Source organism: Salvelinus alpinus, chromosome 32, assembly GCF_045679555.1.
Source record: "Salvelinus alpinus chromosome 32, SLU_Salpinus.1, whole genome shotgun sequence".
Lineage (NCBI taxonomy): Eukaryota > Metazoa > Chordata > Actinopteri > Salmoniformes > Salmonidae > Salvelinus > Salvelinus alpinus.
In genome coordinates this window covers 935650-951843 of record NC_092117.1, presented here as the reverse complement: position 1 = coordinate 951843, position 16194 = coordinate 935650, and the positions used below count along the sequence as shown (strand labels likewise).

At 41.8% G+C, this 16194-nt stretch overlaps 2 protein-coding genes across 3 annotated transcripts in view; one reads left to right on the top strand and one right to left on the bottom strand.

Annotated features, from left to right (window-relative positions):
• Positions 1–16194, bottom strand: part of LOC139562714 (NLR family CARD domain-containing protein 3-like) — a 473339-nt gene that overhangs the window by 78890 nt on the left and 378255 nt on the right. The window lies entirely within an intron of this gene.
• LOC139562716 (NLR family CARD domain-containing protein 3-like) overlaps positions 1–16194 on the top strand; it is a 259825-nt gene that overhangs the window by 121249 nt on the left and 122382 nt on the right. Inside the window, exon 10 of the mRNA XM_071380679.1 lies at positions 4337–4510. Within this exon, the coding sequence (XP_071236780.1) occupies positions 4337–4510 (174 nt within the window). The remainder of the gene's footprint in view (positions 1–4336; positions 4511–16194) is intronic.

Genomic DNA, 16194 nt, shown 5'->3' with positions numbered 1-16194 from the left:
CATAAGGTGAATGCACCAATTTGTAAGTCGCTCTGGATAAGAGCGTCTGCTAAATGACTTAAATGTAAATGTCATCGGAAGAATTCTGAGAAGGTTAGTGAAAAAATTAATATATTTTGGCGGTGATTACGTTATAGCGCTCTTTGGCTGGAATCGATGCTCTGGTAACGTTTTCACATGTGGTATGCTAACTTATCGATTTATTGTGTTTTCGCTGTAAAACGCTTAGAAAATCTGAAATATTGTCTGGAATCACAAGATCTGGGTCTTTCCATTGCTATGCTTTGTCTATTCTTATGAAATGTTTTATTAAGAGTAAATTGGTCATACACGTTGCTCTCTATAGTAATTCTAGTCGTCTTGTGATGGTCGGTGCAATTGTAAACTGTGATTTCTACCTGAAATATGCACTTTTTTCTAACAAAACCTATCCTATACCATAAATATGTTATCAGACTGTCATCTGAAGAGGTTTTTTCTTGGTTAGTGGCTATCAATATCTTAGTTTAGCCGAATTGGTGATAGCACCTGAAGTAGTAAGAAACTGATGGAGTTAGAAAAGTGGTGTATTTTGCTAACGTGTTTAGCTAATAGATTTACATATTTTGTCTTCCCTGTAAAACATTTTAAAAATCTGAAATGGTGGCTTTATTCACAAGATCTGTATCTTTCATCTGGTGTCTTGGACTTGTGATTTAATGATATTTAGATGCTACTATCTACTTGTGAAGCTATGCTAGCTATGCTAATCAGTGTGTGGGGGGGTGGGGGGTGATCCCGGACCCGGGGTAGAGGCTCGTTAGAGGTTAACTTCTGGTGTAGACCCGCCACTATATACCTTCCTCCTATAACCCTTAACTTCTGGTGTAGACCCTCCTCTATATGCCTTCCTCCTATAACCCTTAACTTCTGGTGTAGACCCTCCACTATATACCTTCCTCCTATAACCCTTAACTTCTGGTGTAGACCCTCCTCTATATGCCTTCCTCCTATAACCATTAACTTCTGGTGTAGACCCTCCACGATATACCTTCCTCCTATAACCATTCACTTCTGGTGTAGACCCTCCACGATATACCTTCCTCCTATAACCATTAACTTCTGGTGTAGACCCTCCACTATATACCTTCCTCCTATAACCATTAACTTCTGGTGTAGACCCTCCACTATATACCTTCCTCCTATAACCATTCACTTCTGGTGTAGACCCTCCACGATATACCTTCCTCCTATAACCATTAACTTCTGGTGTAGACCCTCCACTATATACCTTCCTCCTATAACCATTACCTTCTGGTGTAGACCCTCCACTATATACCTTCCTCCTATAGATACCCATTAACTTCTGGTGTAGACCCTCCACTATATACCTTCCTCCTATAACCCTTAACTTCTGGTGTAGACCCTCCACTATATACCTTCCTCCTATAACCCTTAACTTCTGGTGTAGACCCTCCACTGTATACCTTCCCCCTACAACCATTAACTTCTGGTGTAGACCCTCCACTATATACCTTCCTCCTATAACCATTAACTTCTGGTGTAGACCCTCCTCTATATACCTTCCTCCTATAACCCTTAACTTCTGGTGTAGACCCTCCACTATATACCTTCCACCTACAACCATTAACTTCTGGTGTAGACCCTCCACTATATACCTTCCTCCTATAACCATTCACGTCTGGTGTAGACCCTCCACTATATACCTTCCTCCTATAACCCTTAACTTCTGGTGTAGACCCTCCACGATATACCTTCCTCCTATAACCATTCACTTCTGGTGTAGACCCTCCACTATATACCTTCCTCCTATAACCATTAATTTCTGGTGTAGACCCTCCACTATATACCTTCCTCCTATAACCATTAACTTCTGGTGTAGACCCTGTAAACCTCAGCACTCCATCAGTGACATGAATAAGTATATTTCATATTCTCAGAACCCAACATTGGTAACGGTGAGAAGTTAGCTGTTTTTTTGGTAGCCTCTGTAACTTTCTCACTCACCATTTTTCATGATTGATTTATGATTTGTATTAATCATGGCATCATCAGGATTAGACAGAAAATGGCTCCATTCATCATCCACCATTCATTTACTATTGGGCAAAACATAACCCAAACAAACTGCAAATGCACAAATTAATTTACAACCAAATACTAAACTTTTGACTACTTTAATACACTTTGAGTGAATTGGTCAAAATACTTCATGAGTCGTGAATGATAGGAATGATAGGAATGATAGGGGGACTAGATACATAAAGTGCTTTCATTTTCTAAACGGTGAAACAGATACAGTGGGGAGAACAAGTATTTGATACACTGCCGATTTTGCAGGTTTTCCTACTTACAAAGCATGTAGAGGTCTGTAATTTTTATCATAGGTACACTTCAACTATGAGAGACGGAATCTAAAACAAAAATCCAGAAAATCACATTGTATGATTTTTAAGTAATTAATTTGCATTTTATTGCATGACATAAGTATTTGATACATCAGAAAAGCAGAACTTAATATTTGGTACAGAAACCTTTGTTTGCAATTACAGAGATCATACGTTTCCTGTAGTTCTTGACTAGGTTTGCACACACTGCAGCAGGGATTTTGGCCCACTCCTCCTTACAGATCTTCTCCAGATCCTTCAGGTTTCGGGGCTGTCGCTGGGCAATACGGACTTTCAGCTCCCTCCAAAGATTTTCTATTGGGTTCAGGTCTGGAGACTGGCTAGGCCACTCCAGGACCTTGAGATGCTTCTTACGGAGCCACTCCTTAGTTGCCATGGCTGTGTGCTTCGTGTCGTTGTCATGCTGGAAGACCCAGCCACGACCCATCTTCAATGCTCTTACTGAGGGAAGGAGGTTGTTGGCCAAGATCTCGCGATACATGGCCCCATCCATTCTCCCCTCAATACGGTGCAGTCGTCCTGTCCCCTTTGCAGAAAAGCATCCCCAAAGAATGATGTTTCCACCTCCATGCTTCACGGTTGGGATGGTGTTCTTGGGGTTGTACTCATACTTCTTCTTCCTCCAAACACGGCGAGTGGAGTTAGACCAAAAAGCTCTATTTTTGTCTCATCAGACCACATGACCTTCTCCCATTCCTCCTCTGGATCATCCAGATGGTCATTGGCAAACTTCAGACAGGCCTGGACATAAACTGGCTTAAGCAGGGGGACCTTGCGTGCGCTACAGGATTTTAATCCATGACGGCGTAGTGTGTTACTAATGGTTTTCTTTGAGACTGTGGTCTCAGCTCTCTTCAGGTCATTGACCAGGTCCTGCCGTGTAGTTCTGGGCTGATCCCTCTTCTTCCTCATGATCATTGATGCCCCACGAGGTGAAATCTTGCATGGAGCCCCAGACTGAGGGTGATTGACCGTCATCTTGAACTTCTTCCATTTTCTAATAATTGCGCCAACAGTTGTTTCCTTCTCACCAAGCTGCTTGCCTATTGTCCTGTAGCCCATCCCAGCCTTGTGCAGGTCTACAATTTTATCCCTGATGTCCTTACACAGCTCTCTGGTCTTGGCCATTGTGGAGAGGTTGGAATCTGTTTGATTGAGTGTGTGGACAGGTGTCTTTTATACAGGTAACGAGTTCAAACAGGTGCAGTTAATACAGGTAATGAGTGGAGAACAGGAGGGCTTCTTAAAGAAAAACTAACAGGTCTGTGAGAGCCGGAATTCTTACTGGTTGGTAGGTGATCAAATACTTATGTCATGCAATAAAATGCAAATAAATTATTTAAAAATCATACAATGGGATTTTCTGGATTTTTGTTTTAGATTCCGTCTCTCACAGTTGAAGTGTACCTATGATAAAAATTACAGACCTCTACATGCTTTGTAAGTAGGAAAACCTGCAAAATCGGCAGTGTATCAAATACTTGTTCTCCCCACTGTATGTATTAAAATATCCTCAAATAAAAGGTGACATTTTATACTGTCACCTCATATGAAACATTTGATCTGAAATCTAAAATGTTGGAATATTGAACCACATTTAAAATGTTAGCTTCACTGTCAAAATAGATATGGTGTGGACCGTATACTCAATACAATCTAAATCTGATACCTCACTGTCTGTCTTCTGACTGATACTGCTTTTTAATCTGGTCTGGTCAGTCTACTCAAATATTTGTACTATACATTTTTCTATCTGCAGGCAATACTTTGATAATTTGTCATTTCTAATAATGAAACATTAATTTATGAATAGATATGGCAGGTTTCAGGACACTGATGTATCTGAATATGTTGAAAAAAATATACTGCCACTATTTTCACCACCAAAGAATAGCAGTGTGATTTTAATATGATTTGACTCTTTACAGGCTGTCAGGCTGTCTAGTCACAGAGGAAGGCTGTGCTTCTCTGGTCTCAGCTCTGAGTTCAAACCCCTCACACCTGAGAGAGCTGGACCTGAGCTACAATCACCCAGGAGACTCAGGAGTCAGACTGCTCTCTGCTGGACTGGAGGATCCACACTGCAGACTGGAGAAACTCAAGTATGTAGAGGGTTTATGTCAATGTTCATATCAGACATGTTTGACTTATCAGGATAGTTAAGACAAACATTCTTACCACCACTTGGACAAAGTTATATACTGATTGTGTGTGTGTGAGTTCAGGTGTATCACTCAATGACTGTCTGTTCTTCTGCTTACCGCTACAGTGTGGAACATGGTGGAGAGTACACAATGAAACCCGGGCTTAGAAAATGTGAGTGTTGACTGCTGTGAAGAATATGACTAAGAATAAGTCTTAATTCAAGTTAAGTCAAAGACCACCATCATTACTTACTTGGTCATATTCAATATCAGCTGTAGTTCTACAGAAGCAGAAATCAGGGACACCAAAGTTTACAAAGAGTTGCTTTGACCATGTGTAGGTGTGTATATGTGTTCGTGTTACGTCAGAAATGTATGTGTGTGTGTTTGTGTGTGTTCATGCATGTGTGCATGAAGGTGTGTGTGTGTGTTCAGGATGTGTGTGTGTAATTAATGGGAATAAGTGTGTTTTATGTTATCATACAGTATCACATTTGATCATCCAACAAGTCTCAAGTTACCTTATCTTCACCTTTTGATACAATACAAACATCTACATTAAAATAATGATTGAAAAGTGAGAAATTCTCTGCGCTACGGATCCCTTTTACGGGATCACTTTCCTAAACAACCGCTAGAATTTCAGGGCGCCAAATGCATAAATATTACAAAAAAATATTTTTAATCATGCAATCACAAGTGAAATATACCAAAACACAGCTTAGCTTGTTGATAGTTTACAGCGAAAGAAATCCAAGCTTTTGTGAGTGTAGCAATAAATGCTACAACAGCTAGCCCCAAATTAGCATGGTCACGAAAGTCAGAAAAGCAATAAAATTAATCGCTTACCTTTGATAATCTTCGGATGTTTCCACTCACGAGACTCCCAGTTACACAACAAATGTTCTTTTTGTTCGATAAATATTACTTTTATCACAAAACACCGCCATTTGGGTTGCGCATTATGTTGAGAAAACAAAAGCCTTGTTCCGTTCGACAAATTCCAAAAAGTATCCGTAATGGTCGTAGAAACATGTCAAATATTTTTTATAATCAATCCTCAGGTTGTTTTTAACAAAAAATAATCGATAATATTTAAACCGGACCATAACCTATTCATTAAGAGACAAAAGGAAAATGGAGAGCTCCCCTCTGGCGCGCAGGCACTATTCAGAGGACACCTGACTACTTATGAAACATCTCATTCATTTTTCAAAATAAAAGCCTGAAACTATGTCTAAAGCCTGGTCACAGCCTGAGGAAGCCATTGGAAAAGGAATCTGGTTGATACCCCTTTAAATGGAGGATAGACGGTCCATGAAACACAGATTTATTTTTTAAATATCAATCCTGGGTTATATTTTCTCAGGTTAACGCTTGCAGAATAAGTATTGTTATACTCACAGACAATATTTTGACAGTTTTGGAAACTTTGGAGTGTTTTCTATCCTAATCTGTAAATTATATGCGTATTCTACGATCTGGGCCAGAGAAAATGTCAGTTTACGTTGGGAACGTTTAAAAAATAAAAAATAAAATATCTGACCCCTAGCGCTAAGAGGTTAACATTAAATGTGAATGATGATGATTTCTAATATTGTTTCTGGTTTCATCCATCAGATGTCTGTGATCTCACAATGGACCCAAACACAGCACACAGACTCCTCTCTCTGTCTGAGGAGAACAGAAAAGTGACATGGAGGAGAAAGAAGCAACAGCCGTATCCTGATCACCCAGAGAGATTTAAGGACTGGCAGCAGGTGCTGTGTAGAGAGGGTCTGACTGGGCGCTGTTACTGGGAGGTAGAGTGGAGTGGGAGAGGTGCTGTTATAGGAGTGACATATAAAGGAATCAGCAGGAGAGGAATCAGCAGGAGAGGAGAGTTTAATGACTGTTGTCTTGGATACAGTGACAAGTCCTGGAGTCTGGACTGCTCTGACAAAAGTTACACTGCCTGGCACAATAATAATGACACTACCATAGACGTCCCCTCCTCCAGCCCCCACAGAGTAGGAGTGTATCTGGACTGGCCAGCCGGCACTCTGTCCTTCTATAGAGCTTCCTCTGACACACTGACCCACCTGTACACATTCACCTCCACATTCACTGAGCCCCTCTATCCAGGGTTTTATGTTTGGTATGTTGACTCTTCAGTGTCCCTGGAAATAATAACCTGACACACACACACACTGAACACACACACACACACTGAACACACACACACACACTGGACACACACACACACACACTGGACACATATACACACTGGACACACATACACACACACACTGGACACATACACACACACACTGGATACACAATCACACACTGGACACACACACACACACTGGGCACACACACACACACTGGACACACACACACACACACACACACACACACACACACACACACACACACACACACACACACACACACACACACAAACACAATCTTGTATAGCTAACCTTGTGGGAACATACAATTCAGTCCCATTCAAAATCCAATTTTCCCTTACCCCTAACCCTAAACCTAACCCGTATCCTTACCTTAACCCTAACCCTAAACCTTAGCCCCGAACCATAAACAAGGGCTTAATGTGCCCCAGCTGTGGGCCAAGATGTGACGAATTGGGCTGGAGGGAAATTTGAACCCGTACCTCACCTCGGTACCTCTTTGTCCATCAAAGGGCGACGGCTCAACGTGTAGCACACGAGCCTCATCTGCCAACCCAGGTTCGATCCCCACCTAGGATATGCCCAAGGTGTAAGGCCCAAAGCACAAATGGGACAAAAGACCCAGCCTTTTTTTTATCCAGAACATGGGCTCAAAAGCCAGGCCCTCCCCAGGGCTAAACAACCTCCAATCGGTCGCCGAAGGGATGGTCATCTTCGGAGGCTTAGAACCGTGGTTCTGAAGGACCCAGAACCCTCGAAACAGCCCGTTTCTAAATATCTGCACGGTCTAGAAGTTTGCCACCATCCCCGGATCTCTAGGACATGGTTATCTATTTGTCGAAACCTCATGTTTCTGAAATCGGTCCGGTTCCAGTCTAGTCAACCCGGAGCGTACACTACCGGACTAGGTGCATTATCGACATAAGCCCTGTCACCTACAGGGTTTCAGTGTTGCTCTGCCGTCAGGGGTCAAATCCCCCAACCCCCGTTTTGGTCTTTAACCGTTAATAACTCAAAGTAAATGTACAATCTGGATGGGACTGTTTTTGCACGAAAGGGCACACATAGACGCACATTTCCATGTAATCAAAACCATTTTTCAATAAAATCGTGTAGGTAATGAAAGTAAGTGCAGGGGGCAGGGGGGAGGGGGGAATAGCTTCCGGGTGGACTGGGTCCTTTCCTTTTCCCTTTAGCAGCAACCGCTGAATTGCAGAGCGCCAAATAAATAAAAAAATACTACAAATATTTATAATCATGAAATCACAAGTGAAATATACCAAAACACAGCTTAGCTTGTTGTTAATCCACCTATCATGTCAGATTTTTAAAATATGCTTACATTTACATTTACATTTACATTTAAGTCATTTAGCAGACGCTCTTATCCAGAGCGACTTACAAATTGGTGCATTCACCTTATGATATCCAGTGGAACAACCACTTTACAATAGTGCATCTAACTCTTTTAAGGGGGGGGTTAGAAGGATTACTTTATCCTATCCTAGGTATTCCTTAAAGAGGTGGGGTTTCAGGTGTCTCCGGAAGGTGGTGATTGACTCCGCTGACCTGGCGTCGTGAGGGAGTTTGTTCCACCATTGGGGTGCCAGAGCAGCGAACAGTTTTGACTGGGCTGAGCGGGAACTGTACTTCCTCAGAGGTAGGGAGGCGAGCAGGCCAGAGGTGGATGAACGCAGTGCCCTTGTTTGGGTGTAGGGCCTGATCAGAGCCTGAAGGTACGGAGGTGCCGTTCCCCTCACAGCTCCGTGCTTAACAGCGAAAGCAATCCAAGCGTTTGTGAGTTTATCAATCATTAGACAAAACTGTAAGAACAGCTAGCCGCAAATTAGCTTGGTCACGAAAGTCAAAAGCAATAAAATTAATCACGCACCTTTGATGATCTTTGGATGTTTAAACTCACGAGACTCCCAGTTACACAATACATCTTATTTTTGTTCGATAAAGATTAGTTTTATAACCAAAAACCGCCATTTGGTTTGCTGGTTATGTTCAGAAAACCACAGTCTCGTTCCGGTCCTGAAGGGCAGACGGAAATTCCAAAAACTATCCGTAATGTTCGTAGAAACATGTTAAACGTTTTTTATGATTACTGATTACTTAGCTCGACAAACCGGCTTAACTCCGCAGCGCTGAGCACCTCGTCTCTGCAGCGTTTGTGAAATTTTGCCCTGTGCGCTGCCTGGGTCTTCCGCGAATCCCGATCCATCTTTGCCAAGCAACCTTTCTAATTCCACCGGCTTTAGCCCGCAGAATCTTTGATCGGAACTGCAGAAGATACTTCAGAAAACTTCGAACATCGACCCGATAGATTTTTAATGTGGATGGTGCCAAACCACGGTCTTCACATTGGCTATACCACTCAGACACACGTCTGTAATTATCCAGGGAACACAGTCTTTCATCGGTGTCACGTTCACTGTCTTCAAACTCCCTGTCATAGATGAGCCAAGGCGCAGCGTGTAATTCCACATCTCTTTTAATGGTAGTGAAACCCTTCACAAAAAGAACAGGTAAACAGAAACAAATGTGACGCAACTGTCACACACACACACACACACACACACACACACACACACACACACACACACACACACACACACACACACACACACACACACACACACACACACACACACACACACACACACACACACAAAATAAATAATTACCTACAACATTGGGTGGGAAAAAGGCTGCCTAAGTATGATTCCCAATGAGACAACGATAGACAGCTGCCGCTGATTGGGAACCATACTCGGCCAAAAACAAAGAAATAGAAAACATAGAATGCCCACCCAAATCACACCCTGACCTAACCAAATAGAGAAATAAAATGGCTCTCTAAGGTCAGGGCGTGACAATCGGCCATGCCCTCTGACATAATGCGGAGGAATTCCCGTACTTGGGATAGACTTGTGCGACTATAATGTAAATGACTATTGTCAATAAGTTTCACTGAAGGGTTTTTACCCAGAATGAAGCATTCATATTCGGTCAAAATTTATTTATTCTACTTGCTTCCGGGTAGGCCCCTGACCTTCAATAGTGGATGACTCACCGTCGACCTCATCTCTCTCGCTGTCCGTTGAAGTCCCCCCGACGCAGCCTTGCTCCCTCGGTTCCGACCGTGTTTCACCACCGCTCTGACTGGTTGGCTGTGCCACCACCACCACTCCTGCTCACTCTCGTCCCCCAGCTGCTGCTCCGCCGACCACTCACTGTCAGCCCCCGGCAAAGCCCCAGTGTTCCTCCACCATCGTTCTGCTGCATGTACTGTCCTAATTCGGGCTGCTGTCTGTCAGTCGAATGCCGGCTCGCTAGCATAGCTTGCTTCCATTCGATAGTACCAGACTTAAGTTTGTGGGCAACTTTGAAATGTCGGTCTATCCGCCCGATGTTTTGCTTGGAACGAAGCCCACAGTCGCGTTTTTGTCTGCTGTTCATAGCTTCTCTCTCCTGCCTTCCTGCGTGCGTGACTCCCTGTTTGCTCCACCGACCAACAAACTAACCCTAAAACTAACCCTAAACCTCATTCTAACCCTAAACCTAATTCTAACACTAACCGTATACCCCCTAGAAATAACATTTGACCTTGTGAGGGCCAACAAAATGTCCCCAGTTGGTCAAAAGTCTCTTGGTTTACTATTCTGGTCCCCACAAGTATAGTTAAACACGCCCACACTGGTCACACACACACTGGAGACACACACACACTGGACACACAGACTGTAAATGAAAATGTTAATTGTATGTGTCCACATAACTGAGTATGTGACTAACCTTGTGAAACTGTCATGTTATAATCTCCTGTTCTTCTGAGTATAATTCTGTGTTGCTTCTGTGTCCTTGTATAGATAAAAAGGGAAGGTAGAGTCAAACCAGCTGTCTCCTGTGTCCTTGTACAGATAAAAGGGAAGGTAGAATCAAACCAGCTGTCTCCTGTGTCCTTGTATAGATAAAAAGGGAAGTGAGTCAGACCAGCTGTCTCCTGTGTCCTTGTATAGATAAAAAGGGAAGGTAGTCAAACCAGCTGTCTCCTGTGTCCTTGTAGAGATAAAAAGGGAAGGTAGAGTCCCGCCCAAGAACAGATCAAGATATAAAGATATGTGCTGATCACCCAATGCTTCTGAATTCAGACTGTCTACACTGTGAACTCTGTTATTCTCTCTGAGATCACAATGCTTCTGAATTCAGACTGTCTACACTGTGCTGTGGAACTCTGTTATTCTCTCTGAGATCACAATGCTTCTGAATTCAGACTGTCTACACTGTGGAACTCTGTTATTCTCTCTGAGATCACAATGCTTCTGAATTCAGACTGTCTACACTGTGCTGTGGAACTCTGTTATTCTCACTGAGATCACAATGCTTCTGAATTCAGACTGTCTACACTGTGCTGTGACACACTCTGTTCACAAATAAACTGTGGAACTCTCTGAGATCACAAATAAACAATCTTGGTTTGACTTAGACTCCAGCAGATCCTCAATTATATAAATCCACGACAACACACACACACATGACACACACACTTGACAAACACACACCTTGGACACACACACACATGCCACACACACACATGGCACACACACACTTGACCAACACACACCTTGGACACATACACACATACAGTAAACACACACAAACACTGGACACACACACACACATTGAGCATTTCTCATTTGCCAAGATCATCCATCCACCTGACAGGTGTGGCATATCAAGAAGCTGATTAACAGCATGATCATTCCAAAGGTCTCTCTAAAATGTGCAGTTTTATCATACGAAAACCTCAGACCACTTGTATGAGCGCTTTGCTGATGTCAACATTGTGAACAGAGTGCCCCATTGTGGCGGTGAGGTTATGGTATGGGTAGGCATAAGCTACGGACCATGAACAGAAGTGCATTTTATCAATGGCAATTTGAATGAACAGGGATACTGTGATGAGATCCTATTGTCGTGCCATTGTCCGCCGCCATCACCCCATGTTTCATGATAATGCACGGCCCCATGTCGCAAGGATCTGAACACAATTCCTGGAAGCTGAAAAAAAAACAGTTCTTCCATAACCTGAGTACTCACCAGACATGTCACCCATTGAGCATGTTTGGGATGCTCTGGATAGACGTGTACGACAGCGTGTTCCAGTTCCCGCCAATATCCAGCAACTTTGCACGACCATTGAAGAGTGGGACAACATTCCACAGGCCACAATCAACAGCCTGATCAACTCTGTGTGAAGGAGATGTCGTGCTGCATGAGGCAAATGGTGGTCACACCAGATACTGACTGGTTTTCTGATCCACACTCTTACTTTTTGAAATCCGTAGATTAGGGCCTAATGAATGTATTTCAACTGACTGATGTCCTTACATGAACTGTAACTCAGTAAAATCTTGTTAGGTTTATTTTATTGTTCAGTGTAATAAAAAGAGCAGTTGTAAATGTTTTATGTTTGATATGATGTTAGTAAGACTCTTAAGTCATTCCATCCTTTCACTAAATGGTAGTAACACTAAGTCATTCCATCCTTTCACTAAATGGTAGTAACACTAAGTCATTCCATCCTTTCACTAAATGGTAGTAACACTAAGTCATTCCATCCTTTCACTAAATGGTAGTAACACTAAGTCATTCCATACTTTCACTAAATGTTAGTAACACACTTCAGTCATTCCATCCTTTCACTAAAGCTCTAAAGCAACTTTTTATTGACAGATGCCTCATTTAAATGTTCTGGATTTTGATGAAAGGAAATCCCATATAGCCTACTGGCCAGGACTTTGATATGGCATCTTCTGTTTGGGTGTCTCAGGTCAGGTCTGAGCCATGATCAGAATGTGTCCAGTGTTTCACCCCTGACCTCCTCACACCGTCTCACTGTCCATGTCTGCTTTTAGCTCTAAACTCTAATTCACTGTGTTATAATGGAACTTGTGCTTGTTACGTCACCTCTGTAACCAGGTATCAAACATAATGACCTTTCTGACCCTATCCCATGGCCCTACATTCTATAACTGAACATTGAAATCCCTCTACGAGTTTTGTTTACTGTCCACTTACTTATTTATTGATGTATTTGTTGTATATTGGGGTTGTGCCGCAGAGCACCATGGGGGTTTATATGTGTTGAGATGATCACTTTCCAGATAAATGGTTGAACTGATTCCTGTCTTCAGTCTCATCATTATTGAATTGTTATACAGACGAGGTAATGAAACCCACAAAACATAACAAAAGATTGCCGATGAGTAAGTCTGAATCTACAGGAATTATTCTGTCTGGAAGAAGTCGGTTTTTCAACTGTTTGAAAATGTTATTTTCTGTGGTACAGTCTAGGCTACCGTTAGCACAGTGTATTGCTAGCAGAGGCAAGTGCATAGTGTAGCTAGCTAGGAAAGAGAGTTAATATCGTCATGGATGGCAGAAAAGGACTCAAGACGGATGTCGGAGCGGGAAAAAAATGTGAGTAAAAGGGAGGAATATACATTGATTAAAGGAAAGGACATCAATTAATAACTTCTTGTGGATCAGTTGGACGCTAGCCTTCCATCTCGACAACTTCCGGTGAAATTGCAGAGCGCAAAATTCTAATTACAGAAATAGTAATATTCAATATTCATGAAAATAAAAGTGTTACACATCAGTTAAAAGTTTATCTTCTTGTTAATCCAGCCGCTGTGTCAGATTTCAAAAAGGCTTTATGGCGAAAGCACACCATGCGATTATCTGAGGATAGCGCCCAGCATACAAATGCATTAAAAACATTTTCCAAACAGGCAGATGTGTCACAAAAGTCAGAAATAGCAATAAAATAAATCACTTACCTTTGAAGGTCTTCTTCTGTTGGCAATCCAAAAGGTTCCAGCGACCTTGGTCGTTTTGTTCGATAAAGTCCTTCTTTATATCCCCAAAAACTCAGTTTAGCTGGCGCGCTTCATTCAATAATCCACCGGTTTCCCCCGTTCAAATTGCATACTAAATGAATCCCAAACGTTACCAATAAACTTCTCCAAACAAGTCAAACAACATTTCTAATCAAACCTCAGGTACCCTAAAATGTAAATAAATGATACAATTTAAGACGGAGAATCGTTATTGTCATTACCGGAGATAAACAACAAAGTATACGCATTCACCTGAAAGCGCTATAAACACTACAGCCAAAATGGGAGCCACTTAGAAAAACTACAAATTCTAGCTAATTTTTCCAAAAACAAGCCTGAAACTCTTTCTAAAGACTGTTGACATCTAGTGGAAGCCCTAGGAACTGCAATCTGGGAGGTATTCCTTTGATATTCCCATTCCCATTGGTATAGTAATCACTGTTGAGCTGAATTTTTTTGTCCTCTGGTTTTTGCCTGCCATATCAGTTCTGTTCTACTCACAGACAATATTTTAACAGTTTTCGAAACTATAGAGTGTTTTCTATCCAATACTACCACGCATATGCATATCCTAGATTCTGGGCCTGAGTAACAGGCAGTTTACTTTGGGCACCTCAGTCATCCAAACATCCGAAAACTGCCCCCTAGCCTGAAAAAGTTAAACTGTGAAGAAGAACTTTGGAATTAAAAACTGCTAAATGAGCGAAGTGAAGGAAGATCACGTGACGGAGGAAACTATTGCTGTGTTTGAGGACAATACGGAAGTGAGTGACAATCATGAGCCAATTGAGAAATGAAAAATGGTGTGAATTGTTGGAAACATTGGACAGTTTGATGAAAGTATTGAGCAGGGGACCTCATATACAGAACGGTTTGAATATTTTGTTCTTGTAAATTACATTGATGAGCACAACATTGTACCTACAGTTTTTGGTGTAATGGGGCAAAATACATTTATTTTTCTAGGCAGCCTGTTACATCCAGCCAGAACAGGTAATAACACGTATAGGGATATTGTGAAGATACTTATAGGACATTTTTCACCAGAACGAATAGTTCATGCTGAAAGGTTCAGGCTCCACAGGAGACATCAGGAAGAGGGAGAATCAGTACCAATGTTTGCTGCTGCATTAAAGAAACTATCAGAACACTGTGAGTTGAATGGTGTTGTAAATGACATCATAAGAGACAGACTAGTATGTGGGCTACGGAGTGAAGCTACACTAAAGAGACTGTTGACTGAAAGGACATTGAAATCAGTGTGTCCATGGAACTAGCTGCTAAAGAGGCTCACCAGTTGAGTTCATCAGGAATTTAGTGGGTTCATCTGACAATCCTAATCACTAGCTGATACATTGTAATCTCATACACAGGGTTCACCTTCCACCCAGAAAACATCATTTAATGAAAATCATAACCTCTCCTCTGTGTGATCTATGTAATCAAGGTGCCTTGGGCTCCTTTCTGCATATGCATTTATTTTTTACTTTGCTCTTTAATTATTTGTTAATTAATTTTCTTTATTTGCTCTTTAATTATTTGTTACTTTTATTTCTTGTTTTTTGGGGTATTTTTCTTAAAACTGCATAAGGGCTTGTAAGTCAGCATTTCACTGTAAAGTCTACACCTGTTGTATTCGGTGCGTGTGACAAATAAGATTTGATTTGATTTGATATGTAGCACAACAATTGACAGCTGGTTATCTGCAACTGAAACCATAAAATATCTACTGTTGTGGGTTTTTCACCCTACTGATTGCCTGTTCATTATCACTTTAGTGCAAATGTGAACCTTACTGATTTTATTATTATAATTGTATTTACCTGCAATAAGTGGTTTTCTGACATATATTTTAACAGTATTGTGTCTCCAGCTGTATAACCATTCGTGCTGCTATTTGTTCTGATATATATTTTAACAGTATTGTGTCTCTAGCTGTATAACCATTCCTGCTGATATTTGTTCCGATATATATTTTAACAGTATTGTGTCACGTTCCTGACCTTATTTCCTTTGTTTAGTCTTGTTTAGTTGGTCAGAACGTGACCTGGGTGGGCATTCTATGTTATGTGTTTCTATGTTGGGTTGTCAACTAGCCTGATATGGTTCTCAATCAGGGGCAGGTGTTTTACGTTTCCTCTGATTGAGAACCATATTAAGGTAGGCTGTTCTCACTGTTTGTTTGTGGGTGATTGTTCCTGTGTCAGTGTTTGTGCCACACGGGACTGTTTTCGTTCGTTCGTTCGTTCGTGTGTTCTTTCCTGTTTGTGCGTTCTTGTTTTATGTTCTCAAGTATTTATGTTCTCAAGCTGCTGGTGATTCTCTGATCCACCTCTACGCAGACGACACTATTCTGTATACTTCTGGCCCTTCTTTTGACACTGTGTTAACAACCCTCCAGGCGAGCTTCAATGCCATACAACTCTCCTTCCGTGGCCTCCAATTGCTCTTAAATACAAGTAAAACTAAATGCATGCTCTTCAACCGATCGCTGCCTGCACCTGCCCGCCTGTCCAACATCACTACTCTGGACGGCTCTGACTTAGAATATGTGGAC